The 12,931-nt window shown below is 38.6% G+C and overlaps 1 protein-coding gene across 1 annotated transcript in view; it reads right to left on the bottom strand.

Annotated features, from left to right (window-relative positions):
- The window catches only part of flt1 (fms related receptor tyrosine kinase 1), a 202,745-nt gene that overhangs the window by 134,996 nt on the left and 54,818 nt on the right, over positions 1-12,931 (bottom strand). Inside the window, exons 7-9 of the mRNA XM_060826118.1 lie at positions 12,440-12,614; positions 10,581-10,698; positions 2,515-2,684 (exon numbers count right to left, since the gene is read on the bottom strand). Of these exons, the coding sequence (XP_060682101.1) occupies positions 2,515-2,684; positions 10,581-10,698; positions 12,440-12,614 (463 nt within the window). The remainder of the gene's footprint in view (positions 1-2,514; positions 2,685-10,580; positions 10,699-12,439; positions 12,615-12,931) is intronic.

Here is a 12,931-nt window from a genome sequence, read left to right on the forward strand (position 1 = left end):
ATCGGGAATTTGAGTGCACATTTTTTGAAAGGATGTACAGTCAGTACTATCTACCGAGTTAGATTCCCATGGTGTTCACTGGTTTAAAATCCAGTGATAAAACTTCAAATACATGGCGACAATTACATTTCATGCCATCACTACTAAGACGTTTTTCAACAATGTTAGTAAATGGGCATTTTACTGTTCCCAAAGTTTTGTAATCATTTTATTGACAAGCAGTCGTTACTCAAAGATGGTTGCTAATGCTGATTTCACTGTATGAAGAAATGCTATCAGCTAGTCTACACTTTTACATGCAGTCAGTTTCAAATGTGCTAGTATCAACATGCTAAAACTAAGTTTATTTTAAAAAATTCAAAAAATCTAAAGCAACTAACCACATGTTCTGCCAGTTTTTACAAAATAGCATTCTTAAATTTAACTTTCTTTTTCCAAAACCCCCTGCGTACTTGCTGTTTATTTATGATATGACGGGTGTTGTGAAGTTCCATTCCACACTCAGAATCACATCCAGTGCAAGTGTAGACTGAAGAATCATGCCCCAATTCAGAAGATCCCAAAATTTCCAGTGACTAGACTTATTCACTGGAAATTCAGGAGCTCTACAAAGAGTGAGAGTCAGCACACCTATTTCTCCTTTGTCTCATTAATTAAGAATTATTGCCAGAAATAGATGCTTACAAAATTTATTATACTAAACTATAATGAAATAAATATAATTTACATAATTACTAATTAACAGTGAAATAACTAGAGCATCACCACACAATTTAAATTCTCTCTCTAGTAAATGAGAGAGTATGACTTAAATAAAGATTCCAATGGTTACATTTTGGTGCGATACTCAAGGAGTCATGGTACCAAGGATTCAGACTTATAAAAAAAGTCAATGCCTGCTTAAGAAGGACCCAGGAAATGGATTCCATCAAATGATCAATTCCAAAGCAATTTTCAAAATTGCTCTAATTGACCAGATGGTGATTAGCCTAGCATTGGGCAAATTGATTGTTATGGTGGCTGGCACATTGCATGTTCCCTATTTGGGCTTTTCCAAAAGAAAATGCCCATCATCTAGCATTGACACTTGGATAGACATAATCTGGAAGATGGTACTCACGTCTAGCACAAAAGATTGTGTGTGTATATCTAGAGTTCAGTGGCTATTGTACTTGAGTACTGAACCTCAACATCTCTACCTGTTTCAGCACTAGTTAATATGATGGTTCTAAATATGCAACTAGCAAAAGCCGACCGTACTCCATATGAGGAAGATTGAAATTACTTGCATAAACTTTTCTCAATAGCTTGGTTTGGACACGTATTTTGGGCTCAGTACTGGTGCTCCAAAGGCAGGACTTCTGCACAATCCAACCTTGAAATCCTCTGCACTGTCCCTGAGCTTGCCTGGCTTAAACTAAAAGGAATATCCCTACTTCTGGGCCTAGAGATGTCTAAAGTCTGCAGTCCTAGCCTGGCACCAAAGTTCACGCTTCCCGTGGCGGCTAACCACCAACTTCACAAAGGCCAAGCAATACCTGGGTTAAGTTAACTAACTATTTTAAATAAGTTCATAATTATTGAGATGACTAAAAAGTTTTTCTGCAATGCAGTGTTTACATTCACCTGCAAAACTTTCACTTGGCAAAAACTGAAATTTCACCTCAAATCTCCTTGCGTGTACAGATCATCCATCAGACTAACCTCACCATTTACTTTCCTTGTGAATTTATGATCCTTAGTGTTTTTATGTATTGCATCCAATGTTGGCTTTGCCTTATTTCTATAACAGACAGAACCCAATCTAAGAGTTTGGACTGTTGGAAATACTCTTTCCTATAAAATTAATGGTGATCTCTTGCATGTGGTTAAATTAGATTCTTTAACCACAATAATTGGAGGAACATTGGATCAAGAAAATGGCTGCTTTCATAAAGAGTCCATATATTTTATGTCAATATCAATCTTTAGATGGAGAATTGAACAGACTCTTTTGCAAGAAGGCATTCCTTCTCACCTCTAAGTTAGCTTGTGAATGCAGAATATTTGTATCAATTTCTTTATTGGTATTTTGCTTTTACAGTAGTGACACCATCTACTGAAAGGGCAGCAAATATCTAGTTATACGGTCTTAAATGTGAAAGGGAGCAAAACTCAACAATTGACAGGTCTATATAAGGTATAATGATACAATGTACCAGCCTCCAGCACTGCCAGTGAATTTTCAATTGAACCAAAGGAAATAATGGGCCGATCTTTTCAATTAATATACAAGTACAGGTGACTGTATAAATTTTGACATTAAACAATTTTGCAACAGCTGCAGATATTTTGAGTTGCTGTGAAGCCAAATCAATACAACACACTTCCAATTGTCTTTTTTAAATTGATGCTTTAACTTCTTGCACTTCTGAAACCAATGTGATCCTAAAGTGTAGAATTTTTACTGAGGTGGATTCTGGAGCTCTTTGCTCAGAATGAGAATGCAGAAATTTATAGTTTTCATTTACTTACCATTTACATTAAGAGAGAATGTGATATTCTTGTAAAGGTTCCACTGTTTGAGCTCTAGTATAATACTATAACTCCCAGTATCCTCTTCTGAAATGTCTCTTATAGTCAGTACATAGCCAGTGATCTTATAGCGAGTAGATCTTTCAGCAATAGGTTGTCCATTCTTTAACCTGTTGACAGAAAGAGATTTCATTACATTACACTAAGTAGCATTGAGGTAACTATGTAAGCTTGGATTGTATGGTCAGTGGTAAAGCAACTTCACTTTCCACTGATCTCAAAGGAAGATCTGATAAGATCTAGCAATGGCTGTGGCATGGACACCCTTTACTGACATGAATTTGAATCTGTTGCCAAGTCAAAGTTCCAGATCTTCCAAAGTTCCAGTTGGTAGATCCATCACTACCAACAGTGATGTCATCAATGTAAATCAGGAAGCATAGAATCACAGACTTTTCTTCACACAATGATATCATTTTACAGACAGCAAAATAAAGATTGGGTTCACCACCATTTCAAGGCAATCAGCATTGAACAAAAATACGGGCTGTATTCGTGATGCTCACATTGCACTAAAGGATAAAAGATGGAATTAAGGAAATGCTAAGATAATGCTGAAATGCTAAGAGATTATGGCGACTACACAGAAGGAAGCCATTTGCTCCACCAGGTATATGCTGGTTTCCTGAAAGAGCCACTAAGCCATTCCCATTCTACCAACTTTTCTCAATAGCCCTACAATTTTTTTTCATCTGTTCAGATAATTATCAAAATCCTCTTTGAAAGCAAAGATGGAATCTGTTTCCACCACATTCTCAGAAAATATCATCTCATTCTCACCACTCATTACACAAAGAAAAATTGTCCTCTTATTGCTATTGGATCTTTTGCCACTAACCTGAAATCAATGCCTGCTGTTTTCGGACCCTTTCATCAATTTGTACAGTTCCTCCCATTCTAGAACACCCTCCCCAGGGTGGCATTTCAATGGTATGACAAAAGTGTTCTTCTCCTATTTAATTATTGAGCTACCAGAAATTTGCAGCGTGCTCACAGGCAATGGGCATCAATTAGTTAGTTAAGTAACCTAATTAACATTCAGGAACTGGTAATCAGGAATCCTGGATCAGCCTCTCCTTGCCCCCCTGTCCTCCACTTAATCAGGGCAGGCCAGGCTGGGGGAGTTGGTTGTTGCCAGGAAACTGATGCTGTTCATCTCTAATTAACTGGATACAGCTGTCACACTTCCTTGACAAACACATTGAATTTGGTTCAGCGTGTCAGAACACAAAGAGGCTTCTTTGCCCTACAGTGTCTTTGCCACATGCAAGGCTCCACACCATGCAATCTCCAGATGATCTAGGAATTTATTCCCCATGTGTATTCTCACGGTATATCCAGCTGACCACTTTGCATGAACGTGATTGAAATGAGAGCCCCAGGTCAGGCAGTTTTTGTTATTTGATACTCCAGATGATAATAAAAGAATTTAAGGCAGACAATTCATTAAAGCCAGTTGGTGAGGAATTGCACTTTCTGCTTTCTCAACTCCAATTTAAATTAAATAGTTTGAAAGTAGGTTTAAAGCATAGCAGGACAGCTGTACAGCATGAAATACTAATTTTGTGGATGCTTTCTATGGCCTAGATGATGTTTTCTAGCTGCAAAAGCATAAGCTTCAGGTTGTAGAATTTGAGCATCACAATGCTGCATCTTCAAAGTTGAGAACTACATGGATATCACATTCAACAAAGCAATCACACCACAGATTAAAAACCTGCAGGGAAAAAAGGAGTTGGTGACAACAAGGCAGGCGAGAGAGAGAGAGAGAGAGAGAGAGAGAGAGATAGATAGTGCTGAGTTCCCACTCATTAATTGGCTTTCCATTTTGGAGACTGGTGCAGGTGGTGGTTCTTCAGAACAATGTATTGATAGCCAACCATCTGGCATTGCAAGTGGCTCGATTGTAGAGCTAGGGTGGGTGGAAAGAAGAGTGAAAGGGCAAAAGTGGTAGGTGTTTTGATAGTTTCGGGAACAGACAGGAGTTTTTGTGGTCATGCCTTCATAATGGCATGCTGCCTCTCTGATGCCAGGGTCAAGGATCTCACAGAGTGACTGCAAAATATTCTTTTAGGAGAGAGTAAAGCCCCAGTAACCATGGTCCATATTGGCACCGATGATGTGTAGAGAGAGATGATGTGGTCTTGAAAATAGACTTTTGGATGCAAGGCAAGACCTCAATAATCTCAGGATTGCTCCCGTACCGTCTGTGTATTAAAAGTGAAAAATTGAGCAAATGACCACAAAACTGAGAAAGGTCTGGCAGAAGAAGGACTTTGGATTTTTGGCTAAGGTGAGATGTGTACAAACAAACTAGTGTGCTTGGTACCCTGCTGTTCACAATCTGTATCAATAATTTAGATGTGCATGCCAGTTGTAATCTTTCCAAGTTTACAGGTGATACAAACCTTGGTGAGAAATTGAGTTGTGAGGAGAATGCAAAGTAAGCTTCAAAAAAATCTAGATAGACTGAGTGACTGAGCAGATGGAATGTACTGAAGATAAGTGTGAGGTCAGAGGAATATAGAAAATAGGAGCAGAAGTGCTTATTCTGTCAATCAAGCCTGTTGTGCCATTTTTATCCAATTTGGCAGGGGCAAAAGAACAGCAGAGTGTTTCTTAAATGGTGAGAGATTGAAAAGTGTTAATATCCAAGGAGACCCAGGTGTCCTTGTTAAAAAGTCATTGGAAGCTCATACGAAGAAACAGTGACCAATTTAAAATACAAATGTTATGTTAGCCATTATTGTAACATAATTTGAGTATGGGACCAAAGTGGTCTTGCTTCAATTGCATGGAACTTTGGTTAGACTGCACCAAGAGCAGTTAGCAGTTGTTTACTCCTTGCCTAAAGAAGGATGTACATGCCACAGAGGGTGTGCAGACGAGGATCACCAAACTGATTTCTGCAATGGTAGAACTGTATCATGAGGAGAGTTGAAGACTGGGCCTATGTTTTCTGAAGTTCAGTAGAATGTATGGGGATCAGATGGAAATGAACAGAATTCTGAAAAAGGACAGACAGCATACATGCTTCCCTTGGACAAGGGACCTTGGAGTGCAGGTTCATAGCTCTTTGAAAGCAGGTAGATAGGATAGTGAAGAAGGCATTTGGTATGCTTTCCTTTATTGGTCAGAGTATTGAGTACAGGAGTTGGGAGGTCATGTTGCTGCTGTACAGGACATTGGTTAGGCCACTGTTGGAATATTGCGTGCAATTCTGGTCTCCTTCCTATCGGAAGGATGTTGTGAAACTTGAATGGGTTCAGAAAAGATTTGCAAGGATGTTGCCAGATTTGGATGATTTGAGCTACAGGGAGAGGGGCTGAACAGGCTGGAGGCTGAGGGGTGACCTTATAGAGGTTTACAAAATAATGAGGGGCATGGATAGGGTAAATAGGCAAAGTCCTCTCCCTGGGGTCGGGGAGTCTAGAACTGGAGGGCATAGGTTTAGGGTAAGAGAGGAAAGATGTAAAAGAGACCTAAGGGGCAACCTTTTCACGCAGAAGGTGGTACGTGTGTGGAATGAGCTGCCAGAGGAAGTGGTGGAGGCTGGTACAATTGCAACATTTAAGAGGCATTTGGATGGGTATATGAATAGGAAGGGTTTGGAGAGATATGGGCCGGATACTTGCAAGTGGGACTAGATTGGGTTGGGATATCTGGGCGGCATGGACGGGTTGGACCGAAGGGTCTGTTTCCATGCTGTACATCTCTTTGACTCTATAGCTCTAAGGGGGTCTAGAACAGGGCACACAGTCTCAGAATAAAAGGCAAGCCATTTAGGATTGAGATGAAGAGGCACCTCTGCACTCAAAGCTGTAAAATACCCTACTCAAAAGAATTATGAAAGCTCAGGCATTAAGTTGTTAGTATTTCTAGACATCAAGGGATATGGGGACAGCACAGGAATAGATGGCAATGCATGATCTAGAATGGTGGAGAAGTTGAGAGGGATAAAATGATTTACTTCTGCCCCATGTTCCTATTGACCTAGCCTCATTAATCTAGATGAACACAACATATTAAGTTCACAATCTTTGCTCTTTTTCTGGATTTACTCTCCTGCTTCATGTTATCCTGTTCTGAAACTTCAGACTCTGAATCACAGCCCCAATCTTTTGCATCTGGAGATCTGTGCATTTGTTATTCCTTACTCTATAGTGAGGCAACGAGCACAACCTGCTGTTTTTCATTCACTTTGGTAGATTGTTAACAGGTACAAAGTTAATACAGGTCATGAGGGCTATTCAGTTTTGCTTAGTTCAACTGTATAGAGAGATCCTAACTCACACCCATTGAAACATCAAATTGTTGCTTAAATGCTTCTAGGCTATTTGAAGTTGATTCTACAACTTGATCATTCTGTGTGAAGACATTTTTCCTTATTTTAACAAAATTGTCTGAACTTTTGATTCCAATTCTAAATTATTAATTTAATATAGTTTCATCTACATAGGTAAATTTAAATTATTCCACAGAATCTCTACAGTGCAGAAGCAGGCCAATCAGCTCAACAAGTCGCACCAACCCTCCAATTCACCCCTGTGGCTCTGCATTTTTTATGGCCCATTCACCTAGCCTGCGAATCTTTGGAATTGGGAGGAAACCAGAGCACCTGGAGGAAACCCATGCAGACATGAGAATGTGCAAACTCCACCCAGTCGCCTGAGGTGGGAATTGAACTCAGTCCTTGGTGCTGTGGGACTGCAGTGCTAACCCCACTGTGCCACCATGCCATCCAGGCCAATCATTTTTCTTAATACGTATTACTTTCCAAGACCAAAGTTTAGACTATTGTTTCTAGACTGAAAAGCCCTACTTTCTCCAGTCTTCTCTCTGAAGTCTGTTCCTTAACACTGCATTCTTCTCTGCACTCTCTCTATACTGCTAGGATGTCACTTTCTTGACAGTAAAAACAGGATACATTGTTCAACTTGCAGTCGGAGCAGAACCTTATCGACTTCATTCACTGTTTCCTCTAATTTGTAGTCTATGGCTTTAATAAAATAGTTAAACTTCCCACTGCCTTTTCTCTTACAGATGCACACTGGTTAGATAATTTCAAACCAGTAGGACTCAGAGGCTTCTTTCAATTTTTAAAAAAGAATTCATTCACTGTATGTGAATGTCATTTACAGGGCCAACAATTAATGCCCATCCTTAATTAACCTTGAGAAGGTAATGATAGACCCATTTGGGGTGGCACGGTGGCACAGTGGTTAGCACTACTGCCTCACAGCGCCAGGGATCTGGGTTCAATTCCCGCCTCAGACGACTGACTGTGTGGAGTTTGCACGTTCTCCCCGTGTCTGCGTGGGTTTCCTCCGGGTGCTCCGGTTTCCTCTCACAGTCCAAAGATGTGCGGGTCAGGTGAATTGGCCATGCTAAATTGCCCATAGTGTTAGGTAAAGGGTATGGGTGGGTTGCGCTTCGGCGGGTCGGTGTGGACTTGTTGGGCTGAAGGGCCTGTTTCCACACTGTAAATAATCTAATAATACCACAGCACATGGACTTCATTAACTAATCTGGAGCAAATTACTGCAGATATTGGTAACTATACTGAAGGAAGTATGCTGGGAATCACAGTGGATCAGGCTGCATCCATGGAGAGAAAGCAAGCTAACGTTTTCATGAACTAGCTTCTTAATTAACTATTCAGATGTCAGTCACAAAAAAAAGTCATCTAATTTTTCCTCCTTTGTGTAATACATCATAGCTTCTGCAATAAGTTTTGTCACCAATAGTTTGACTCGCTAACATATTTAGATTGTGTAGAATCATAGAGATGTACAGCATGAAAACAGACCCTTCAATTACAAGTAAAGCAACAGGGTCAGACGATTACCACATCTTGAGATTTGCTTGCAAACTCATTGTTATTCAGTAGTTTCTAGATATCTCCAAAGCATTTCAGAGTTTGGAATCATAAGCAAATTCAACTAGTTTGCATTATCTTCACTTCACTTTTATAAATTACAAACAGAATTGATCTTAACACAAAGCCTGCAGGTATCCTGCTCAATGCTTTCCCACAATCTGATATTAAAACTTCAATCCAAACTTCTGACTGAACTTTCCCAATTTTAAACCCACTCCCCAGCATTTAGCACAAACTTGTATAATTTAATTTGTAGAATTCCAGGTGAAACTTTATCATAGGGAGTTAGTGACACCGTGTTACAAAACTGAATTAGTAATCCAGAGGCCCTGGCTAGTTCCCAAGGTTATTGGTTCAAGTCCCGCATGGGAGCTTGTAGAATTTAGATTCAATTAATAAATCTGAAATCAAAAGCTAATGTCAGAAATACTGATTGTTGTAAACCCCACTTGGCTCACTAATGTTTTTCACAGAAGGAAATCTGTCATCCTTCCCTGGTCTGGCCAGGTCCACAGCAATGTGATTGACTCATAAATGTCCTCTGAAATAGCCCAATAAACCAAATCAGCACAAGGGCAATTAGCAATGGGTAACAAATACTGGCCTTGTCCAAAATATCCATATCACATTAAAGAATAAAAATAAATGCCAAACCCAAATAAGAGCTAATTTTATTAAGCTGTATAAAATTCTTAATGGTTTGGCAGGAGTTGATTCTTCTATCTGGGACATCATGAACTGGGGATCACGACTCTGAACAAGGGGTTGATCATTTGAGATTGAGATGAAGATAAACAATCTTTGGAATTACCTATGCTGGGGAGTTGCAGATGCTCAATTGTTGAATATATTCAAGCGAGATCAATAGGTTTTGGGTGCTAGTGGAATCAAAGGATATGGGGATTGTTGTATTATTTGTTCTTAACACAAATAAATGTACCAAGAATGATTGATAAACTACATAAATGGTTCTTTATTGATTAATGACAGGATTGTAGGGCAATTCTTCATATGTGTGTAAACTCTAAATCAACACTTCTCTAACGATTACATCACATTCTAACATACATTGTTTCTGATAATGTATAACAAACTGTGTATATATTCAATAGTAGGTTAATTAATATGTTAGACAACATGTAGAATCATAGAATCTCTAGAGTGCAAAAAAAGGTCATTCAGCCCATTGAGTCCACACCAATTCTCCAAAGAGTGTCCTACCCAGATCTATTACCCCATCCCAACCCATAACCCAGTGTGAACTTGGATATCCCTGGAGATTACAGGTCAACTTTTAGCATGGCCAATTCAACTAACCTGTACATCTTTAGACTGTGGGAGGAAACTGGAACACCTGGAGGAAACCCACACAGACATTGTTGCAAAAGATTGAAGTTAAAATGTTTCAAGGGTCTTATAGCATATTTTCCTTAGCTCCAACACAATGAATGCAATACACTGTGCTCTTTCAGTACATCTTTCCTTATCTTTGATCGGGAATCCCAACTTAAGTTTAGTTTTGGCAGATATTAAATACCAATCAGATTCTAACGACAATAAAGCACATTTTGTTTATATTTAAGTACTCATCATTTTTTACCACTTCCCTCAAACACTTTTCTAGTGTCTTCTCAAAGTGATTCAAAATAGTAAAATAGTAGGCAGTAATACAAAGAGGCAGAGGGTAACAATCTTTCCTCTGAGCCAAATGTGCTGGTTTGAGTCCCAGCCTGGGAACGTTCAGAACATGGCCTGGTCATCTGTATGATGGAGCATCCACTATCATTATCTGGAGCTTCAGAGAACAAAATAAACATACAATACATGTTGTCAGAGCAACTCCAGCTGCAACTGCACAGTAACACACCACTACCAAAGCAAGGATGCAAAGCACAGACCCTGTACTTAGCTGACAGAAATTTCCCACCCACGCCTGGCATGAGTAAGTTTAAGATTTTGCATTGCAACATTGCATTGTGAATTACAGACTTTCAATTCTACAAACTGTTTTGCCTCCAGTCCCCATGTCTGATTCAGTGGCATAGTCATGTAAAGACAATTAGCTCCCTTTAGGCAATATTTCTTGTGGTCAGTTTCCAAATTAGTTTGTTAATTTTAATCTTACCATAAAACCTCTGGTGGTGGAAATGCTTTGACTTTTACTGGAAAACGATAAGCTCCCTGCCCAGCAAGAACGTCCGCAATGCATGATTTCCGGCATCTGGCATTAATAAATGGTTTTGCTATTTGGAGGAGAATAAACAAGGAATGCAAATATTTTTAGTGATAGTAACAGTTCCTTTTAGAAGTAATTTACATGATTTATGATGTGCAATGATGACTATCCTATATTCATGTATTACCAAATGCTGGTAACATGGATTTCAAATTCTGCTGTTGTCAATTTAAGACAAAAGTACAAAGAAAAGAAGTGTTGGTTTTATGTGTACATAGAAGTTACATTGCAGAATATCTGTAAACCTTGACGTATACCTGAGAATTTATTTGTGGTTCTAGTTTCTGTTTTGAAGAAACAAACGATTTGTAGCGGTAACAGACTTCATAAAATAATGATTAAATAAAGGGTTTGTTAATTAAATAGGGATCATTACCTGTACCAAAAATGCAAAGTCCACACTTTTAAATACATTAAAAATATTTACCAGATGTGGTATTGCATTAACATTCATTGTTTCACATCATATGTGTGGTATACTGGCAAAAAAAAACTATAGCTCCTCCTATTACTTAAATTTCTTTTCTGGAATATAAAATGCCTAATAAACAACTTTTTTTTATTGAATGAGAGCCCCACTTTTATAGGATCTCTCCAGTATAGAAGCAGGCCATTCAGCCCAACAAGTCCACACTGCCCCTGCGAAAACATCCCACCCAGACCTGTACCCTATCCATGTAACCCTGATTTTTCCCATGGTTAATCCACTTAGCCTATACATCCCTGGACACTATGGGCAATTTAGCATGACCAATTCACCTAACCATCACATCTTTGCACTGTGGAAGGAAACCTGAACACTCAGAGGAAATTCACACAGACACAGGGAGGACGTGTAAACTCCACACAGACAGTCACCCAGGGCTGGAATTGAACCCAGGACCTGTGAGGCAGCAGTGCAAAACACTAAGCCACGGTCTGATATGTCAACTTTTGGATGTGCCATAAAATCTCTAATATTAATTGGAAAAGCTGTCTGTTTGTTCAGGCGTAATACAATCACATGATGCTGTCCAAATAAGAGGTGGATGTTTCTCTTAGCATCTTGGAGAGCTTCTATCCTTCAACAAGCACAAGCCAAAATAAATTAACTGGTCATTTGTTTGCATGACATTTGTGGAACCTTGTGGTCTGCAAATTGGCAGCTCTATAAAGCAGTAGTAATTATATAGGCTGCAAAGATCAGTGTGGCATTTTAATATCATAAGTCACATTATTAAAGAAAAGTAAAATGACCTATTCATATCAAACTAATGTACAAATGTTGTGTGCATTTAATTGTAAATTATTATCTTTTCATTATAGTTTCTTAGAAGTTTTAGAAATTCACATCATCAGGGAGTAGAATTTCACATGCATTTATTCTGAAGGAAGATTTGCTTGTTTTCTATAACATTAAAAATTGCCCTATAATGATGAGGAAAATAATTTGCATATTTGACTTGGGGAAATAAAATGCATTCAATCAGGCTAAATCTAAGCTAAATACTCTCTAAAATTAATTTAAACACAGAAAATGGAAAGGTTTCTTTCAAAATGCTGATGGAATTGCAGCTTACACTGTCTTGAGTACGTCAAACATCAGCAAGTAAATGTACCCAGCACCCTTGCAGACATCATGTTTACTGACTTACACAACACTATTACATGCGTGTAGCATTTAGAGCACAAGAAGGAAGGTATTCGAGAACTAATGGATAAATGAATACTTTTACTTAGAATACTGATTTTATCTGATTATTTCTTACCATAAACATTGACCGTTGCTTTCCTTTTTTTCATAGTGTCCCCACTTTTCACTTGACATATGTAGTTTCCCTTATCAAATGTAAGAACATTGTCTATAACAAATATGCTGTAAAAAGTATTTATTCTAGGGTCTGTCTGGTCAATTCTAGTGGTTATAGATGCATTTCTACTTTCCTGGAAGAAACAGAAATAATTAAAATTATAATTTCAACCAGTGATGTCATTTCATTTAACTTTTACAATAATTGTCAATGGGGCATAAGTGCTGGCCCAGTTCCTCAATCACAATTGCTAATGCTAATTGCAAATGCTGACTGGTTAGGGTTCAGAAGTAGTAAATTTGACTTTTCACTGTCTTAATTTGGGTTGAAGATAATTCCAATATTTTCATTAATACTCATCTGAGGACAGATAACTGAGCATTTTCCATTGATCCAACGCACAGTTCAGTGTCATAGTTTGCCACACATTTCTGAACTGAGTCATCAAGT

Source organism: Hemiscyllium ocellatum, chromosome 6 (assembly GCF_020745735.1).
Source record: "Hemiscyllium ocellatum isolate sHemOce1 chromosome 6, sHemOce1.pat.X.cur, whole genome shotgun sequence".
Taxonomy (NCBI): Eukaryota; Metazoa; Chordata; class Chondrichthyes; order Orectolobiformes; family Hemiscylliidae; genus Hemiscyllium; species Hemiscyllium ocellatum.